General features: G+C 39.6%; 2 protein-coding genes and 1 long non-coding RNA gene across 3 annotated transcripts; all 3 read left to right on the plus strand.

Moving 5' to 3' along the window:
* Window positions 1-2,999: 2,999 nt before the first annotated feature.
* Window positions 3,000-7,162, plus strand: LOC137039787 (mucin-2-like). The gene is made up of 2 exons (XM_067415062.1): window positions 3,000-6,439; window positions 6,544-7,162. The coding sequence occupies exons 1-2, from the start codon at window positions 3,000-3,002 to the stop codon at window positions 7,160-7,162; spliced, it is 4,059 nt and encodes a 1,352-aa protein (XP_067271163.1).
* On the plus strand, window positions 7,159-9,274 carry LOC137039788 (GATA zinc finger domain-containing protein 14-like). The gene is made up of 2 exons (XM_067415063.1): window positions 7,159-7,211; window positions 7,261-9,274. The coding sequence occupies exons 1-2, from the start codon at window positions 7,159-7,161 to the stop codon at window positions 9,272-9,274; spliced, it is 2,067 nt and encodes a 688-aa protein (XP_067271164.1).
* An 81-nt stretch (window positions 9,275-9,355) lies between these two features.
* LOC137039656 (uncharacterized) lies at window positions 9,356-13,995 on the plus strand. Its single transcript, XR_010897744.1, has 3 exons — window positions 9,356-9,486; window positions 9,609-9,694; window positions 13,850-13,995. It is a non-coding gene; the product is annotated as an uncharacterized lncRNA (long non-coding RNA).
* Window positions 13,996-22,363: the final 8,368 nt, after the last annotated feature.

The raw sequence follows: 22,363 nt of genomic DNA on the forward strand, positions 1-22,363 counted from the left end.
ATATATCAAGTCATAAGTAAGGCAAACAGAACCATGAGGTCCTATCAAATCATTGCTTCAGTTGTTTGAGTGAAGTCATTTCTGAAACTTCTCTTTGGAAAAGTTGCGAACTGCTTATATCGGTTCATCTGTATTATAACAACCCAGTTCTTGCTCAACAGTTCTGTAAATGTTAAATGCCTAAATAATTGCACGTTACATTCCACAACCAACAGCCAAGAAAAGACAAAGCAAACATACTTCCTGTGAATACAAACAAAACTTGTAACTTGCAAGTTATTTTGATTGCATTAGTGTCAAAAACAAAAAGCCCTCAATAACTGAAACTGAATTGATAGTATAAGAAACTGTGTTTTTTCAGGAATTTAGCATAAAAATGACACTTTAAACAGAAAAAAACTATACTTAACCACTCCCTTTATAATCAACAAATGTGTCTAAAAATGGTCAATGTCACTCAATTGTATTTATTATTTTTAATAATATTTTTTTTTAATTATGATTATGCGTTAAAGCTATCTTGTTGTAAAATTACTTTAAATTGGGCCTGTGAATTTATTAAAATATTTACTTATGATTAATCTAACAATTTTCTTTGAAATTAGCACTTAAAGAAAACTAATAATATATTAATATTTCTGGGTTCTTCAATTTGTGTGGATGAAACTCATAGTAGAATATATGTACATACTATATAAAGACACACGTGTGTGAAAATCATCCATTTTTGTAGTGTTTTGTAGTTACTCTTTGTAAGGTAAAAAATTAGGTTGGAGGCCCTTGTTTTCCAATCTCACTAATGCTTGTACTCATTCAAACATGGCAGCTCAAGATTCATCATGGGTTGATGACCCCAGGTCAATGCATTCTTTGTATGGAAAAGCATGGTTATTAATTATTGAGTGTACTTATTGTCCACCAAGGATCACATGATTATAAGCAGTAAAGTTACTTCCTTGAAATGACTATCATGTGTCAGAGGGTCCTTCGTGAAGGAATTTAGTTGCTCGTTTTTATTTTAACATGCCTTCAAGAAGTAACCCTTCCCACATTGCCTTTCAATGGTTCAATATGCTCATAATTCAATATGCTTTTTGACTCTCTTATTGTGAACCATTGGTTGTTCCCAAATATGTGTCCTACACACACACACACACACACACAGAATATGAGCATGGACATGTTTTCAGGACAGAACTCTTATCAAACGTGTGAAGTTTGGGACAGATTGGACATTGAGTTACAGCAACTTCCTGCTTCATCATCTAAATTTGTCAGGCTGCCATGGACACGCCCTTCAATAAAAACTCAAGATCTTAGCAATTTAGCATTGCAACGGCCTTAAGATTACACTCACCAAATTGAAAGATCATCTGATTAAAACTGTAGGAGGTGTTTGTTAAAGTACAGCGTCTGAACATGGCAAAAACTGCAGAAAAATCGTCTGACTTCCTGTTGTGTTTAGGACTTTGCTCCAAGAGACTTTTTTGTAGGTATTGGAATATGTACCAAATTTCACACACATAAGTGAAACATAGCGGGCGCTTCATTTCAATTTTGTAGATGGCTCTATCGAGCCATTTGGCCACAAATAATTCTGAAACCCTGAAATAAATAAGAAATTGTTGTTAGTTGTGATGCATTTCATGAGTTTTCAAGCTGCTGATTCTGGTTGTCTTACTATTATCATCATGCTTGACTTAACTGCAGCATTTGATATGATATCTCATCATATATTTATCTCTCGTCTATCTGTTATTGGCATTATGGTTAATGCGTTGTCTTGGTTTATAAAATGTATCTCACCGATAGACAATTTTTCTTTAATATTCAGAACTTCAAATCTCCATATTCTCTCTCTCAGGGTGTTCCTCAAGGCTCTGTTCTTGCTGTTTGATATTTATCTGCTACCTTTAGGTCACATTATTCGCAGTCATGGTCTCAGCTATCATTGTTATGCTGATGACTTTGCAAATTTACTTTTTACCCCCGCTCCATTGCCACTCTTCTCTCTGCATCCAATATAAAATTCTACTGTTAATTTTTATATGTCTGCATGGACTTGCTCCCCATTATTCATCTGATTTTATGCACTGGTATTCTCCTCCCCATACTGTCCGGTCATCTGTCTCTAGACTACTCACTGTACCTTGTTTAGATACAGGTAGATCCTTCAGTGCTGTGGCCCTGAAACTCTGGAATTCCTCTCTCTCTCTCTCTCTCTCTCTCTCTCTCTCTCTCTCTCTCTCTCTCTCTCTCTCTCTCTCTCTCTGCGCAACACTGTTACTATATCCTCCTTCAAATCTCAACTAAAAAGCATATCTTTACTTACAGTATTTCCAGTCCTCCTCTGCTTAGATTTGTTTCTGTATATTACTTCTGTATATTTGTATGTTCCACATTCTATATCTATATATGTCTATTTTGTGTATATATATTTTGTGTACAGCGACCTTGAGCTTGGAAAATGTGCTTTATAAATAAAACATATTATTATTATTACAAACAGAGCAATTCCAAGAAGATCTAATCAGGCCCTAATTACACAGAAAAAATAATTGTTAGTGGTTGGTTAGAGTGATCACCAATGCATTTAATTAATTTAAAACCATGTTTAAACAGAGTTCAGCAATTCAGTTATGGGTCACATACAAATGACTAACATTTCTGCTATTTCCCCACTTTCCCATTTTATTTTTATTTATTTTTTTGTTTGTTTTTTTATTTTATTTTATTTTGCATTACCAGTTGCACAAACAACAACTGATGAAACTACATCTGCAAATCAAACAGAGAACTCAACTACAGCAACAAACGAATCTGCTCCAACACAAATGGCAGAACCTACACCAACTGAAGTCACATCAACAACTTATCTGGAAACATATAGTACACTAGAGTTTATGACGGATTCAACAGAAACATCAATTATACCAGCATCTGTCACTCAACCACCAACTACTACTGAAACTGTAACTACAAATGAACCAGAAACAACTATGTCAGGATCTACATCTGATCCAACTACAACTGAAACTTCAACTGCAAATGAACCAGAAACAACAACGACGTCAGCAACTACATCTGAACCAACAACACCTGAAACTACAATTACACCACTAACAGAGACATCAACTATGTCAGCATCTACATCTGAACCAACTACACCTGAAACTAAAATTACACCACTAACAGAGACATCAACTATGTCAGCATCTACATCTGAATCAACTACAACTGAAACTACAATTACACCACTAACAGAGACATCAACTATGTCAGCATCTACATCTGAACCAACTACACCTGAAACTTCAATTACACCACTAACAGAGACATCAACTATGTCAGCATCTACATCTGAATCAACTACAACTGAAACTACAATTACACCACTAACAGAGACATCAACTATGTCAGCATCTACATCTGAATCAACTACAACTGAAACTACAATTACACCACTAACAGAGACATCAACTATGTCAGCATCTACATCTGAAACAACTACACCTGAAACTACAATTACACCACTAACAGAGACATCAACTATGTCAGCATCTACATCTGAAACAACTACACCTGAAACTACAATTACACCACTAACAGAGACATCAACTATGTCAGCATCTACATCTGAATCAACTACAACTGAAACTACAATTACACCACTAACAGATACATCAACTATGTCAGCATCTACATCTGAACCAACTACACCTGAAACTACAATTACACCACTAACAGAGACATCAACTATGTCAGCATCTACATCTGAATCAACTACAACTGAAACTACAATTACACCACTAACAGAGACATCAACTATGTCAGCATCTACATCTGAAACAACTACACCTGAAACTACAATTACACCACTAACAGAGACATCAACTATGTCAGCATCTACATCTGAAACAACTACACCTGAAACTACAATTACACCACTAACAGAGACATCAACTGTGTCAGCATCTACATCTGAACCAACTACACCTGAAACTACAATTACACCACTAACAGAGACATCAACTATGTCAGCATCTACATCTGAATCAACTACAACTGAAACTACAATTACACCACTAACAGAGACATCAACTATGTCAGCATCTACATCTGAACCAACTACACCTGAAACTACAATTACACCACTAACAGAGACATCAACTATGTCAGCATCTACATCTGAATCAACTACAACTGAAACTACAATTACACCACTAACAGAGACATCAACTATGTCAGCATCTACATCTGAAACAACTACACCTGAAACTACAATTACACCACTAACAGAGACATCAACTATGTCAGCATCTACATCTGAACCAACTACACCTGAAACTACAATTACACCACTAACAGAGACATCAACTATGTCAGCATCTACATCTGAATCAACTACAACTGAAACTACAATTACACCACTAACAGAGACATCAACTATGTCAGCATCTACATCTGAACCAACTACACCTGAAACTACACCTACAGCGCTAACTGAGACATCAACCATGTCAGCATCTACATCTGAACCAACTACAACTGAAACTACAACACTAACAGAGACATCAACTATGTCAGCATCTACATCTGAATCAACTACAACTGAAACTACAATTACACCACTAACAGAGACATCAACTATGTCAGCATCTACATCTGAACCAACTACAACTGAAACTACAACTACACCACTAACAGAGACATCAACTATGTCAGAATATACATCTGAACCAACTACAACACTAATGGAAACATCTACTATGCCAGCATCTACATCTGAACCAACTACAACTGAAACTACAACTACACCACTAACAGAGACATCAACTATGTCAGCATCTACATCTGAACCAACTACAACTGAAACTACAATTACACCACTAACAGAGACATCAACTATGTCAGCATTTACATCTGAACCAACTACAACTGAAACTACAACTAAACCACTAACAGAGACATCAACTATGTCAGCATCTACATCTGAACCAACTACACCTGAAACTACAATTACACCACTGACAGATACATCAACTATGTCAGAATATACATCTGAACCAACTACACCTGAAACTACAATTACACCACTAACAGAGACATCAACTATGTCAGCATCTACATCTGAAACAACTACAACTGAAACTACAACTGCAGCGCTAACTGAGACATCAACTATGTCAGCATCTACATCTGAATCAACTACACCTGAAACTACAATTACACCACTAACAGAGACATCAACTATGTCAGCATCTACATCTGAACCAACTAAATCTGAAACTACAACTACACCACTAACAGAGACATCAACTATGTCAGCATCTACATCTGAATCAACTACAACTGAAACCACAATTACACCAATAACAGAGACATCAACTATGTCAGCATCTACATCTGAATCAACTACACCTGAAACTACAATTACACCACTAACAGATACATCAACTATGTCAGCATCTACATCGGAACCAACTTCAACTACAATTGAAACTACAACTACAGCGCTAACTGAGACATCAACTATGTCAGCATCTACATCTGAACCAACTTCAACTACAACTGAAACTACAACTACAACACTAACTGAGACGTCAACCATGTCAGCATCTACATCTGAACCAACTACAACTGAAACTACAACTACAACACTAACTGAGACATCAACTATGTCAGCATCTACATCCGAACCCACTACAACTGAAAATATAACTACAGCACTAACGGAGACATCAACTATGTCAGCACCTACATCTGAACCAACTACAACTGAAACTACAACTGCAGCACTAACGGAGACATCAACTATGCCAGAAACTACATCTGAACCAACTACACCTGAAACTACAACTGCAGCACTAACAGAGACATCAACTATGTCAGCATCTTCATCTGAACCAACTACAACTGAAACTACAACTACAGCCCTAACTGAGACATCAACTATGTCAGCATCTACATCTGAACCAACTACAACTGAAAATATAACTACAGCGCTAACTGAGACATCAACTATGTCAGCATCTACATCTGAACCAACTACAACTGAAAATATAACTACAGCGCTAACTGAGACATCAACTATGTCAGCATCTACATCTGAACCAACTACAAATGAAAATATAACTACAGCGCTAACGGAGACATCAACTTTGTCAGCATCTACATCTGAACCAACTACAACTGAAAATATAACTACAGCGCTAACGGAGACATCAACTATGTCAGCATCTACATCTGAACCAACTGCAACTGAAAATATAACTACAGCGCTAACGGAGACATCAACTATGTCAGCATCTACATCTGAACCAGCTGCAACTGAAAATATAACTACAGCGCTAACGGAGACATCAACTATGTCAGCATCTACATCTGAACCAACTACAACTGAAAATATAACTACAGCACTAACTGAGACATCAACTATGTCAGCATCTACATCTGAACCAACTACAACTGAAACAACTCAAATAACAACTACATCAACATCTTCATCGACTGCATCAACATCTACAATTCAATCAACAACAGCAACAACTGTCCCAACATCTACAACTCAAACAACAACAGCAACTACTTTCCCAATATCTACATCTACAACTCAAACACCAACAGACACAACTGTCCCAACATCTACATCTACAACTCAAACACCAACAGACACAACTGTCCCAACATCTACATCTACAACTCAAACAACAACAGAAACAACTGTCCCAACATCTACATCAACATCTACAACTCAAACACCAACAGACACAACTGTCCCAACATCTATATCTACAACTCAAACACCAACAGCAACAACTGTCCCAACATCTACAACTCAAACACCAACAGCAACAAATGTCCCAACATCTACATCAACATCTACAACTCAAGCACAAACAGCAACTACTGTCCCAACATCTACATCTACATCTATAACTCAAACAACAACAGCAACTACTGTCCCAACATCTACATCAACATCTACAACTCAAACACCAACAGCAACAACTGTCCTAACATCTACATCTACAACTCAAACACCAACAGACACAACTGTCCCAACATCTACATCTACATCTACAACTCAAACAACAACAGAAACAACTGTCCCAACATCTACATCAACATCTACAACTCAAACACCAACAGCAACAAATGACCCAACATCTATATCAACATCTACAACTCAAACACCAACAGAAACAACTGTCCCAACATCTACATCTACATCTACATCTACAACTCAAACACCAACAGCAACAAATGTCCCAACATCTACATCAACATCTACAACTCAAACACCAACAGCAACAACTGTCCCAACATCTACATCAACATCTACAACTCAAACACCAACAGACACAACTGTCCTAACATCTACATCTACATCTACAACCCAAACAACAACAGAAACAACTGTCCTAACATCTACATCAACATCTACAACTCAAACACCAACAGAAACAAATGTCCCAACATCTACATCAACATCTACAACTCAAACACCAACAGCAACAACTGTCCCAACATCTACATCAACATCTACAACTCAAACAGCAACAACTGTCCCAACATCTACATCAACATCTACAACTCAAACACAAACAGCAACAACTGTCCCAACTTCTACATCTACAACTCAAATAACAACTGCAACAACTGTCCCAACATCTACATCAACATCTACAACTCAAACAACAACAGTAACAACTGCCCCAACATCTACATCAACATCTACAACACAAACACCAACAGCAACAACTGTCCCAACATCTACATCTACAACTCAAACAACAACAGCAACAACTGTCCCAACATCTACATCAACATCTACAACTCAAACACCAACAGACACAACTGTCCCAACATCTACAACTCAAACACCAACAGACACAACTGTCGTAACATCTACATCAACATCTACAACTCAAACACCAACAGACACAACTGTCCTAACATCTACATCAACGTCTACAACTCAAACACCAACAGCAACAACTGTCCCAACATCTACATCTACAACTCAAACAACAACAGCAACAACTGTCCCAACATCTACATCTACATCAACATCTACAACTCAAACACCAACAGACACAACTGTCCTAACATCTACATCAACATCTACAACTCAAACACCAACAGACACAACTGTCCCAACATCAACATCTACAACTCAAACAACAACAGCAACAACTGTCCCAACATCTACATCAACATATACAACTCAAACACCAACAGCAACAACTGTCCCAACATCAACATCAACATCTACAACTCAAACACCAACAGACACAACTGTCCCAACATCAACATCTACAACTCAAACAACAACAGCAACAACTGTCCCAACATCTACATCAACATCTACAACTCAAACAACAACAGCAACAACTGTCCCAACATCTACATCAACATCTACAACTCAAACACCAACAGACACAACTGTCCCAACATCTACATCAACATATACAACTCAAACACCAACAGCAACAACTGTCCCAACTTCTACATCTACAACTCAAACACCAACAGCAACAACTGTCCCAACATCTACATCAACATCTACAACTCAAACACCAACAGCAACAACTGTCCCAACATCTACATCTACATCTACAACTCAAACACCAACAGAAACAACTGTCCCAACATCTACATCAACATCTACAACTCAAACAACAACAGCAACAACTGTCCCAACATCTACATCTACATCTACAACTCAAACAACAACAGAAACAACTGTCCCAACATCTACATCAACATCTACAACTCAAACTCAAACACCAACAGCAACTACTGTCCCAACATCTACATTAACATCTACAACTCAAACACCAACAGACACAACTGTCCCAACATCTACATCTACATCTACATCTACAACTCAAACAGCAACAACTGTCCCAACATCTACATCAACATCTACAACTCAAACACAAACAGCAACAACTGTCTCAACTTCTACATCTACAACTCAAACACCAACAGCAACTACTGTCCCAACATCTACATTAACATCTACAACTCAAACACCAACAGACACAACTGTCCTAACATCTACATCAACATCTACAACTCAAACAATAACAGACACAACTGTCCCAACATCTACATCAACATCTACAACTCAAACACCAACAGCAACAACTGTCCCAACTTCTACATCTACAACTCAAACACCAACAGCAACAACTGTCCCAACATCTACATCAACATCTACAACTCAAACAACTACATCAGCTGCACCAGCTTTGACATCATCTGAATTAACATCTACCACTCAATCAACAACATCTGCACCAGCATCAACTACTCAAAAACCAACTGCACTAACTCCTTTATCATCTGTGCTAACATCCACCACTCAATCAACAACAACAACAACAGTTGAACTAACGTCAACAACTCAACTTGCATCTACACTTCAACAACCAGCAAGTCAGACTACATCTTCAACTACAGATGTTCTCCCCCGAAGTAAGCTAAGTTTATCTGATCTCTTCAAGCAATTTTTACTCATTACTCACTACACTGATTTTCTTATTAACATTTGATTGCCCTATGCTGATATGAATCTTATGTGAATTTGAATTTTATAGATATGACAGCATTTGCTTTTGGAACTTTCAAAATGAGATCCTTTGTTGAACTGAGCAATGATGAGATCATCACATATATTGAAACGGTAAGCTAATATTTTGTCTTTAAAGGTCCCTTCGCGTGTTTTCGAAGCTTTGATTATGTTTACAGTGTGCAATATAACATGAGTTCATGTTTCGCATGTAAAAAAACACAGTATTTTTCACACAATTTACTTATCTGTACAGCGCTGTTTCCTCTGTCCTATAAACGGCCTGATGATTTCCTTGTTCTATGAAGTCCCTCCTTCAGAAATACGTAACGAGTTCTGATTGGGCCAGTGTTTGCCATGTTGTGATTGGACAGCAGCTTAGCGCACTTTGCCCGGAAAGGTCCCGCCTCTTACCATAACGGGGATATGCAAGCACTGAATGTGGCTCTTCTCCACGTGGGAGAGCAACAAGACCACGCCCCCTATTTTGCGTGTCCTTGTGGGCGGAGCGTTAGTCAACAAATGGTTCTAGTGACCTCATTATAGCAGGAAGTGCAGGGGTGTTGTCCAAACCGGCCGTTCGCTGTAGGCTGTGAAAGGGAACTTCTGTTAAATAAAATATCTCGCTTGGCATTGAACTTTGAGCTTTAGAATTTTACAGGTATTATTTATGCTCCAACAGCAACATTACACACTAACTAAAGTTTGAAAGATTGAATCGCGAAGAACGGGACATTTAACTATTTTGTCTAATTTTAAGAATTTAACTTACTGTTGAACTTTTGAGTTAAAAAAAGAACTGTTGACATTTGAGAAAAAGTAGGCTGAGAGTAGAATAACCTGAAGTCTAAAATGTGTCTGTTTGTTCCTTTTTACATCTTTAAATTTCATGACAGCAAAAGGACTATATGCTTAAATATTATCAATCAACACTTGCTGGATTTTTGCGAACAAGATGAAATGCTCTGAATAAGTGCATTCCAGAACTGGGGTCCAGGGACACCCTGGGTTTCTCTAGAAAGTTCTAAGGGGTCCTTAGAAAATTTCTAATTGTTTATCTCCTTGCTTGCTGTATACATACTTTTAAGATTTTTATATGTTTGCTTCGTATCTTTTTTTTAGCGAGTTTTTCTCACTATAGTCGCCTTTATCTTGCTCACTGGGGTTCTTAACACAGTACGTAAGCCGCTTACATAGACCTACATTATGAAAGTTGCTTAAACAAGTACATTTTCATTGAAGATGTTTTTCTTCAGGTTAATACATACAATATAAAGTAGAGCAAATTTAAGTTTGGAAAATGTAAGTAAAACTTTAAGTTTTACAATATGGTGTATTTATAATGTCACACCTACTATTTATCCAACAGTTTAAAAGGTTTTTTATACATACAAATATATAGATGTATAATAGGAAGTGGGTCCTCCATAAAGGTTCCTCATATTTGGGGGTTGTTGGCATCATGAAGTTTGAAAACCCCTGTTCTAGAGTATAGACCAATCATAGTTGGACTTACTATTAAGTCTGAGTAATAATTATGGCTACCAAATACTGCCTAAATAGGTAAACCTTGTTATTAGCGACACCGGTCGCCTTTAAATGAACTGCAGCCAGCAACTTATTACTCATGCGCGTTCTCATGCACACATAATTTACAAGATATTGAATGTGATTCAATGCCCCAATATAGTCATAGCAAAGGTCTTAGTCAAAAATTGGAAATACGTTTGCAACCTTAGACGTCGTCCACGCTGCTGAGAGCAATGTTTAGCGATGTGCATATGTGCTGCAAGTTTTCTTCTCAATAACAATACAAATAGCGAAAAATGAGAGAGGTAAGAGAGCAGATAAGAAAGCAAACCTGGTTCTGACCAGCCTCAGCCCTGCTTAGCTTCAGTCTTATTACTTATTATAATCATGTGGATATGTTTGCACCAGTTCTGCAACTCACCGGCATGTCGAACATGAGGTAAAATTACATTGTTAAGATAGTTTGAATATAAAGTACAACATTTTGCCAAAAGTATTGGGACATCCCTCCAAATCACTATATTCAGGTATTCAATCACTTCATGGCCACAGGTGTATAAATCAAGCTCTCGGCCTGCAGACGCTTCCACACACATTAGTGAAAGAATCGGTCGCTCTCAGGAGCTCAGTGAACTCAAGTGTGGTACCGTGATAGGTTGCCACCTGTGCAATAAGTCCATTCCTACCACGTAAATTCACAGAGTGGGGTCAGCGCATGCTGAGGGTCACAGTGTGCAAAAGTCCCCAACTTTCTGCAGAGTCAATAGCTCCAGACCTCCAAACTTCTGTGGCCTTCAGATGAGCTCCAGAACAGTGTAGAGAGCTTCATGGAATGGGTTTCCATGGTCGAGCAGCTCATCCAAGCCTTACATCACCAAGAGCAATGCAAAGCGTGGGATGCAGTGGAGTAAAGCAGCTGCCACTGGACTCTAGAGCAGTGAGACGACTCAGCGACCAATCACGCTTCAGTCTGACAATCCCATGGACTAGTCTGGGTTTGGCGGTTGCCAGGAGAATGGTACTTTTCTAACTGCATTGTGCTGAGTGTAAAGTTTGGTGGAGGGAAATTATGGTGTGGGGTTGTTTTTCATAGGTTGGGATTGGCCCCTTAGTTCCAGTGAAAGGAACTCTTAATGCTTCAGCATACCAAGACATTTTGGACAATTTCATCCTCCTCTCTTTGTGGGAACAATTTGCGGACGGCCACTTCCTGTTCCAACATGACTGCACTCCAGTGCACAAAGAGTCGCTCCATAAAGACATGGATGAGGAGTTTGGTGTGGAGGAACTTGACTGGCCTGCACAGAGTCCTGAGCTCAACCCGATAGAACAGCTTTGGGGTGATTTAGAGCGGAGACAGAGCCAGGCCTTCTCGTCCAACATCAGTGCCTGACCTCACAAATGAGCTTCTAGAAGAATGGTCAAAAATCAGGTGTGTTTGAGTAGGAAGAGTTGGGAAATGTGTAGTGCTGGTGTGCCTCCAGGAACAGTGTTGGGAGATCTAAAGCACACCTAGAGAACAGTGTCTTTAAAGTTCTGTCAATGCTTTTTCTTATTTTCCAAACCACAACTAGATTTAATTTGGCAATGTTCGTACAAAAAAGCGTCCAAACTAGATGTGAATAGAGTAAACTGTCATGCATGCATTCATTTGTACATTAACAGCTGAATGTTTGTAAAAGATTGCACTACAAATAGCTGAATAGAATACTAATTTCTTTATTATGAAATGGTGTGGTTTACATCAGTTTGATGTTTTCCAAACATAGTTATGAATGGATTGGATGGATCATATTTTGTGGCCTCCCTTTGTTTCAGCCACTTCTCTTGCTTCCAAAAAGTCCTAAAGAATGGCTTGAATAGTTTGCTTAACCTTAGGGATTGATCTCAGGTTGGGTGCAGGGCAGAAACTGCCTGTGAGAACCAAAGTCCTGTCCTTTCTGCTCTTGAAGTGTACTGTGAGTTGTCCTAGCATTCTTATCTGATGGTGTTTGGACATTTGTTTGTATTAGTCCATCTGTCAGGTTTATCTTCAGTTTTGTCATGTTGACCCAGTGTGTTTCAGGCCTAGTCCACACGTACCCGGGTATTTTAACAAACAGGATATTTCCTCCTCAGTTAAAAAAAAAATAATCGCGTCCACATGGAAACACAAAAACAATACGAAACGCTGTCAAGAGCATGCCAAACCAACAGGTTGAAATATAACCCTAACAGTTGAGCCATGTTGGCCAATCAGAAGCCTGGAAAAAAAGGTTATTATCTGTTCTGGTTCTGATGTAACAAGCCAAAATCTCCACACGACAACACTACAACCAGAGTTTCTAAAAATCTCCCCATGAACTGTTTTTCCCAATCTCCACTTCCAGTTTCCTAGTGGAAAAACGTCTCGGTTTGTTCCTTTGATGTGTTTCATTCACTTGTTGCCAATAATTATCTCATTAGTTCCTCTGTGTATTTAGACACGTTGTGCTGTTCTTTGTCTGGTGTGGTTGGTGTTAGTGGATGTTTTTCCTTTTCTCTTGTTTCTCTTTAATGGATTTATTTAAGACTTTGATTCTGAATTCTCCTTCGTCTGATTTATACCAGCCACAAATGACACCACCAAAATCCAATTGAAATGTGTCAAAGGGCAAAGGTTTCTCCACTGATGCCGTAAGACAGGGGCCCTGCCATAAAACTGGGGCCTGGGATGTGCTGTTCCCCACATAACTATAACGTTGTCAATTTTCATTTCAGCTGGCAAAGCACTTTCAAGCAAATATTAATGGGACCATCAAGATAACTGTGAAGAAAAGAAAATTGTTGACCTAAGGATCTGACATGGAAAACTTCTGGCTGTCAAACAAGAAGCTGACACTTTACAGATCAAACAGATTTTGTCTAGTCATTTTTTGAATGCTTTATATATATATATATATATATATATATATATATATATATATATATATATATATATATATATATATATATATATATATATATATATATATATATATATATATATATTTATTTATGTTTTTAAACCCTTTAACTATGATTACAACTAATTCTTGTCACAATAAAAAAAAAATACGTTCAATTTTTTTTTATGTTTTTGTTTTGTTTTTAGGTTAACTCAATCACTTGAGCTGTGTTGCGTAATATTTAATATTGTGTGGATATCATTTAACTTCTGCTCGCTTCAGTGTGATTAATTCATGAAGTGGTGCGAGGTCAGAATGTCACTTTTGTCTTATATTAACTAGAAGTCATATAAGATCAAAAGATTTAACATTTATGTTATTTTGCTAATGTGAGTTTACAAAAACTGCCTGCCTTTAATCGTGGTAATCATGTGTTAAAGTACTGACCAAGCATAATCTAGCTACATAAATTGCATAAGGCTCATATATGTTTCTATAAAATATGTGAAATATCAAGTAAACCTTTTCTCCAGCTGCCATTTTGTGTTTCATTTCCCCCCATTCAATCAGGGCCTCGGATACTGTTTCCAACTATCCTTCTGCATTATTAATGTTATCCTAATCTTTTTAATATGCAATTGGAAAATCTGAAGCTTATGAGTTATGATACATTTTAAATAAAATATATGTGTGCATTTATTAGGAGGAAGTTAGTTTATGCCGAGAAGTCACATTTGATAACAATCGAGTTCATGCTTCTCATTGTTTAAATGCTTGAGAAACTTCTTTGCACATATCAAGTGGATTAACCAGAATCAGTCATGAGAAGATCAGATAAGAAGTGTCTGTTTTCCTCACATTTATTTGTTTAATTGAATTAAATCACAACCCTAACCTGAAATAAACGTAAGATCATTTTAAGCTGGTTTAAACATCATCTTTGTCTTAGAACAGACTCAAAGAGTTGCCAAATAATTGCTCTCTTTGTATGCCAAACACTTTGCCCATAGGTGGCAATACGGGTTAGGCCTACAATGCTTTAGGGAAAAGCAGCCCAGATATTTCCTATTTGAAGATTATCAAGAAAGAAGGTGATGAAGACAGATATAGCCTATCTTTTATAATGCATGAAGGTTTTTATCTTAAATAACCAAACAGCGTGTTGGTTATACCAAGAATGATTGATGGGTATTTCATGATGTTTCCTCATACTGAAGATCTGAGGTAAGATAATCTTCCCAGCATATTTCAGTCATGCACATCTGGTCTGACTAATAAAAACTAGTGGATAGAGTTTCAAAAACAACTGCCACAATTCAGTCAAATATTACAAAAGACATATAAAACACAGCTGAATTTCCTGCTATATTATTGACCATATGAAAAATAGTTATGAGTAAATCATATTTAAAGAAAAATGTCCTACCTTTCCCCATGTTTTCCTACGTTTAAAAGTGTCATTGGTGTTGATGTTCGAACATTCTTTAATGTGAAAGATTTTATTAATTAAATGATTTGATGTCATGGTTTATTGAATAGTCACAAAGATAAGGTCATACATTTTTTGCCTTACCCTGATTTTTGCGCTGAAATAAATGGAGTAAAAATCGTGCACACGTTTTACTATTTCATTCCCTTGATTTATAAACAGTGCCCGAGTTTTACTATTTCATTCCCTTGATTTATAAACAGTGCCCGAGTTTTACTAATTCATTCCCTTGATTTATAAATAGTGCCCAATTTTTACTATTTCGTTCCCTCGATTTATAAATCGTGCCCGAGTATTACTATTTCGTTCCCTTGATTTATAAATAGTGCCTGAGTATTACTATTTCATTCCCTCGATTTATAAATAGTGCCCAATTTTTACTAATTTGTTCCCTCAATTTATAAATCATGCACACTATTTACTATTTCGTTCCCTCGATTTAAATAGTGCCTGAGTATTACTATTATGTTCCCTCGATTTAAATAGTGCCTGAGTTTTACTATTTTGTTCCCTCGATTTATAAATGGTGCCCAATTTTTACTAGTTCGTTGCCTCAATTTAAATAGTGCCTGAGTATTACTATTATGTTCCCTCGATTTAAATAGTGCCTGAGTATTACTATTATGTTCCCTCGATTTAAATAGTACCTGAGTATTACTATTTCGTTCCCTCGATTTAAATAGTACCTGAGTATTACTATTATGTTCCCTCGATTTAAATAGTGCCTGAGTATTACTATTATGTTCCCTCGATTTAAATAGTGCCTGAGTATTACTATTATGTTCCCTCGATTTAAATAGATCCTGAGTATTACTATTATGTTCCCTCGATTTAAATAGTGCCTGAGTATTACTATTATGTTCCCTCGATTTAAATAGTACCTGAGTATTACTATTTCGTTCCCTCGATTTAAATAGTACCTGAGTATTACTATTATGTTCCCTCGATTTAAATAGTGCCTGAGTATTACTATTATGTTCCCTCGATTTAAATAGTGCCTGAGTATTACTATTATGTTCCCTCGATTTAAATAGATCCTGAGTATTACTATTATGTTCCCTCGATTTAAATAGTACCTGAGTATTACTATTATGTTCCCTCGATTTAAATAGTGCCTGAGTATTACTAGTTCGTTGCCTCAATTTAAATAGTGCCTGAGTATTACTATTATGTTCCCTCGATTTAAATAGTGCCTGAGTATTACTATTATGTTCCCTCGATTTAAATAGTACCTGAGTATTACTATTATGTTCCCTCGATTTAAATAGTACCTGAGTATTACTATTATGTTCCCTCGATTTAAATATTACCTGAGTATTACTATTATGTTCCCTCGATTTAAATAGTACCTGAGTATTACTATTATGTTCCCTCGATTTAAATAGTGCCTGAGTATCACTATTATGTTCCCTCGATTTAAATAGTGCCTGAGTATCACTATTATGTTCCCTCGATTTAAATAGTGCCTGAGTATTACTATTATGTTCCCTCGATTTAAATAGTGCCTGAGTATTACTATTTCGATTTAAATAGTGCCTGAGTATTACTATTATGTTCCCTCGATTTAAATTGTGCCTGAGTATTACTATTATGTTCCCTCGATTTAAATAGTGCCTGAGTATTACTATTTCGATTTAAATAGTGCCTGAGTATTACTATTTCGATTTAAATAGTGCCTGAGTATTACTATTTCGATTTAAATAGTGCCTGAGTATTACTATTTCGATTTAAATAGTGCCTGAGTATTACTATTATGTTCCCTCGATTTAAATAGTGCCTGAGTATTACTATTATGTTCCCTCGATTTAAATAGTGCCTGAGTATTACTATTATGTTCCCTCGATTTAAATAGTGCCTGAGTATTACTATTTCGATTTAAATAGTGCCTGAGTATTACTATTATGTTCCCTCGATTTAAATAGTGCCTGAGTATTACTATTATGTTCCCTCGATTTAAATAGTGCCTGAGTATTACTATTATGTTCCCTCGATTTAAATAGTGCCTGAGTATTACTATTATGTTCCCTCGATTTAAATAGTGCCTGAGTATTACTATTTCGATTTAAATAGTGCCTGAGTATTACTATTATGTTCCCTCGATTTAAATAGTGCCTGAGTATTACTATTATGTTCCCTCGATTTAAATAGTGCCTGAGTATTACTATTTCGATTTAAATAGTGCCTGAGTATTACTATTATGTTCCCTCGATTTAAATAGTGCCTGAGTATCACTATTATGTTCCCTCGATTTAAATAGTGCCTGAGTATCACTATTATGTTCCCTCGATTTAAATAGTGCCTGAGTATCACTATTATGTTCCCTCGATTTAAATAGTGCCTGAGTATTACTATTATGTTCCCTCGATTTAAATAGTGCCTGAGTATTACTATTTCGATTTAAATAGTGCCTGAGTATTACTATTATGTTCCCTCGATTTAAATAGTGCCTGAGTATTACTATTATGTTCCCTCGATTTAAATAGTGCCTGAGTATTACTATTTCGATTTAAATAGTGCCTGAGTATTACTATTATGTTCCCTCGATTTAAATAGTGCCTGAGTATTACTATTATGTTCCCTCGATTTAAATAGTGCCTGAGTATTACTATTTCGATTTAAATAGTGCCTGAGTATTACTATTTCGATTTAAATAGTGCCTGAGTATTACTATTTCGATTTAAATAGTGCCTGAGTATTACTATTATGTTCCCTCGATTTAAATAGTGCCTGAGTATTACTATTATGTTCCCTCGATTTAAATAGTGCCTGAGTATTACTATTATGTTCCCTCGATTTAAATAGTGCCTGAGTATTACTATTATGTTCCCTCGATTTAAATAGTGCCTGAGTATCACTATTTGTCACGGTTCATGGATTCCCTGTCTCACTCTTGGGTGCGTGTTGAATGTAGGTGAGGGCGGAGCCTGGGATTGGCTCATCACGCACCTGTGGCTGATCACCTGCACCAGCTGCAACTCATCAGCTTCACCCTATTTAGTCTCTCTGTTTCTCTCTTGTCTTTGTCAGAGCGTTGTTGGATGTTCCCCTTGTGTCTCCGTGTTGGTTGTCGTTTCCCCCTTCCGTGAAACGCTGGATCCCTTCCCGGATTACCTCAACCGCGCTCCCGAGTCACTGCTGCTCACAGCCTGCCCGTGTCGCCAACAGAGTCTCTCTCACTGCTCCGTCTTATCCGGACTTCTTCTGTGTTCTGAGTTTTGGCTTCTGTGACACTTCTGTCAATAAACTGAGTTACTTGCAATTGAATCCTGCCTCTGTGAATCCGTTACAGAACGCTCTGACCAACCATGGATTCAGCGAGTATCAACGCCCTACTGACCAGCAGCAACGAGAGACTGGACCAGCAGGAGGCGAACTTAACTGCCACAGGACAGGCAGTACACACCTTGGTGGCACGGGTGGCCGAGCTGACCCAACAGATGCAACAACTCGTCGGTCCCACTGTGCCCGACCCACCGCCGATTCCCCACACACCATCTGCATCGCGGCAACCGGAACCACGTCTGCCTACCCCCGAGAGTTATGCCGGTGAGAGCAATTATTGCAGAGCCTTCCTTACCAAGTGTTCCTTGTTTTTCGCTCTTCAACCGCAGACTTTCAACACGGAAAGATCTAAGGTGGCATTCGTCCTCACCCTGCTCTCCGGACGAGCCGCACTTTGGGGAACGGCGGTGTGGGAGAACCAACATCCTTGCTGCTCCTCGTTCCAGACGCTGGCGGCAGAGATGAGAAGGGTGTTTGACCGAGCGGTGACCGGAAGAGAAGCGGCACGTCAACTCGCAGAGCTCCGCCAAGGTAACCGCTCGGTCTCGGATTATTCCATCGAGTTCCGCACCCTGGCCGCCGAGTGCAAGTGGAACGAGGAGGCACAGTGGGACATGTTCCTGCATGGGCTGGCTGACCGCATCCAGAAGGAGATATTCGCCATCGACCTTCCGGAGAAGATTGACGGTCTCATTGACCTTGCTTTGAGGGTGGACGCTCGTCTGAGTCGGCTGAGGTCCAGGATGGAGCCTCAGCATGGGAGTGTCGAATGCCCTCAGGCCAGCGCTACGGATGCGGTCAGCTACACCTTCGACCCGGAGCCCCTGCAGGTGGGTCGAGCTCGGCTCTCCCGGGAGGAGAAGGCGAGACGGAGATCCCGTGGTCTTTGCCTGTACTGCGGCGGGAACGGACACCTGCTAGACTCCTGCCCGGTAAAAGACCACGCCCGGCGGTAAAAGGAAGGCTACTGTCGGGCGGGATCTCCGTGGAAAAGACCTCATCCTCCACTCTCCTCCCGGTGAGATTGCTGTGGGCAGCTCAGGATTATTCCAGCCTCGCCCTCCTCGACTCGGGAGCGGAAGGTAACTTCATTGACTCTGCCCTTGCTCACAAACTTAACATACCCACCATTGCACTCAAGAACACCATTTCTGTCAACGCACTCAACGGACAAGTTCTCCCTGACATTTCATTCACCACTGAACCACTTACACTGATCACTTCCGGCAACCACACAGAACGCATTTCATTTTTCATCCTGGACTCCCCTTTGGCTCCCGTTGTCCTCGGTCACCCTTGGCTGGAGTTACACAATCCAAGGGTTGACTGGGGACAAAACTCTGTGTCTGCGTGGAGTGATAGATGTTATGAGTCTTGTTTGGTGTCTGCTTGTTCGTCTGTTTCTCGTTCTGTTTTTCAGAGTGAGACGGTGAATCTGTCTAACGTGCCTCCGGAGTACCTCGACCTGAAGGAAGTGTTCAGTAAGTCCCGAGCTGCTTCTCTCCCTCCGCATCGTCCCTATGACTGTGCTATAGATTTACTCCCAGGTAAGTCTCCGCCTAAGGGCAAACTATACTCTCTTTCTATTCCAGAGAGGGAGGCCATGGAGAAATATATTTCTGATTCTCTAGCCTCCAAATTCATCCGCCCTTCCTCTTCTCCAGCGGGGGCGGGGTTCTTCTTCGTGGGGAAGAAGGATGGTTCTCTGCGACCTTGCATTGATTACCGAGGGCTGAATAACATCACGGTAAAGAATACCTATCCTTTGCCGTTGATGTCTTCAGCTTTCGAGAGGTTACAGGGAGCATCCGTCTTCACGAAGTTGGACTTACGTAACGCTTATCATTTGGTTCGCATCAGGGAGGGGGATGAATGGAAAACCGCATTTAACACCCCCAGGGGGCATTTTGAATACTTGGTCATGCCTTTCGGCCTTTCCAACTCCCCAGCGGTTTTCCAGGCACTCGTCAATGATGTGTTGAGAGACATGGTCGACCAATTCATATATGTCTACCTGGATGACATTTTGATTTTTTCTTCGTCTCTCCAGGAACATGTTCGACACGTCAGACGAGTGCTTCAGAGGTTGCTAGAGAATGGGCTTTTTGTCAAGGCGGAGAAATGCGCTTTTCATGCACAGTCTGTTCCTTTTTTAGGGTACATCGTGTCATCGGAGGGAATGCGCATGGATCCCGACAAGGTTAAGGCTGTGATGGATTGGCCAAGTCCAGATTCCCGTAAGGCCCTACAGAGGTTTCTGGGGTTCGCCAATTTCTATCGGCGTTTTATTCGCAATTTCAGCCAACTAGCCGCACCTCTGACTGCCTTGACCTCTCCCCGAATGACGTTCAGGTGGTCCGATACAGCCGAGGCTGTATTCGCCAAACTGAAAAGCCGCTTTGTTTCGGCTCCCATCTTAGTCGCCCCTGATCCCACACGTCAGTTCGTGGTAGAGGTCGACGCGTCAGAGGTGGGGGTAGGAGCGGTTCTTTCACAGCGCTCTCCCTCAGATGACAAGATGCACCCGTGCGCGTTTTTCTCCCATCGTCTTTCTCCTGCCGAACGCAATTATGACATTGGTAACAGAGAGTTGTTGGCCGTCAAGTTAGCGTTGGAGGAGTGGCGTCATTGGCTTGAAGGGTCGGGGGTACCTTTTATTGTATGGACGGATCATAAGAACCTTGAATATATTAGATCTGCTAAAAGACTCAACTCCAGGCAGGCTCTGTGGGCACTTTTTTTCGGACGTTTTGACTTTGTTCTCTCGTACCGCCCCGGGTCTAAAAACATCAAACCCGACTCTTTATCTCGTATTTTTGATGCTTCCGAACGCCCGGTTACTCCCGAGTGTATTTTGCCAGAGAAGATAGTTATCTCTACACTCACATGGGAGATCGAATCGAAGGTCAAAGTGGCCTTAGAAGGGGTAACGCCCCCGCCCGGCGGCCCACCGAGTTGTTTGTTCGTTCCGGAGGGGTTAAGATCCGAGGTCCTCAAATGGGGTCACTGCTCCAACATTGCCTGTCATCCAGGGGTAAACCGCACTTGCAGTTTAATAAAGCAACGATTTTGGTGGCCACTTATGGCTCGCGACGTTCGCAGTTTTGTTTTGGCTTGCTCGGTCTGTGCGGTTGGTAAGACATCTAACCAACCTCCCCAGGGGTTACTTCAGCCGCTGTCTGTTCCTTCGAGACCCTGGTCCCACATCGCTCTAGATTTTGTTACCGCCCTCCCGCCCTCCCAGGGCAAGACGGTCGTTTTGACCGTCGTGGACCGATTCTCGAAGGCAGCACATTTCATTCCCTTGCCCAAATTACCCTCAGCCAAGGAGACAGCGGTATCTGTAGTAGATCACGTCTTTCGGTTACATGGCCTCCCGATGGACGTGGTCTCCGACAGAGGTTCCCAATTTGTGTCCAAATTTTGGCAGGAGTTTTGTAAATTACTAGGAGCCACGGTTAGTCTGTCTTCGGGTTATCACCCCCAAAGCAACGGTCAGACCGAGAGAGCCAATCAGGATCTGGAGAGAGTGTTGCGATGTTTGGTATCCAAGAATCCTTCATCCTGGAGCCAGCA

The sequence above is a fragment of the Pseudorasbora parva genome, chromosome 14, assembly GCF_024679245.1.
Source record: "Pseudorasbora parva isolate DD20220531a chromosome 14, ASM2467924v1, whole genome shotgun sequence".
NCBI classification, from domain to species: domain Eukaryota; kingdom Metazoa; phylum Chordata; class Actinopteri; order Cypriniformes; family Gobionidae; genus Pseudorasbora; species Pseudorasbora parva.

Excerpts from the sequence above, each read along its gene's own strand:
- LOC137039788 (XM_067415063.1), top strand. The coding sequence starts at position 7,159 with ATGACCCAACATCTATATCAACATCTACAACTCAAACACCAACAGAAA. Across the intron at positions 7,212-7,260 it reads AAACACCAACAGAAACAACT|CAACAAATGTCCCAACATCT; the intron begins GTCCCAACATCT and ends AAACACCAACAG.
- LOC137039787 (XM_067415062.1), top strand. The coding sequence starts at position 3,000 with ATGTCAGGATCTACATCTGATCCAACTACAACTGAAACTTCAACTGCA. Across the intron at positions 6,440-6,543 it reads CTAACTGAGACATCAACTAT|CAACAACTGTCCCAACATCT; the intron begins GTCAGCATCTAC and ends AATCAACAACAG.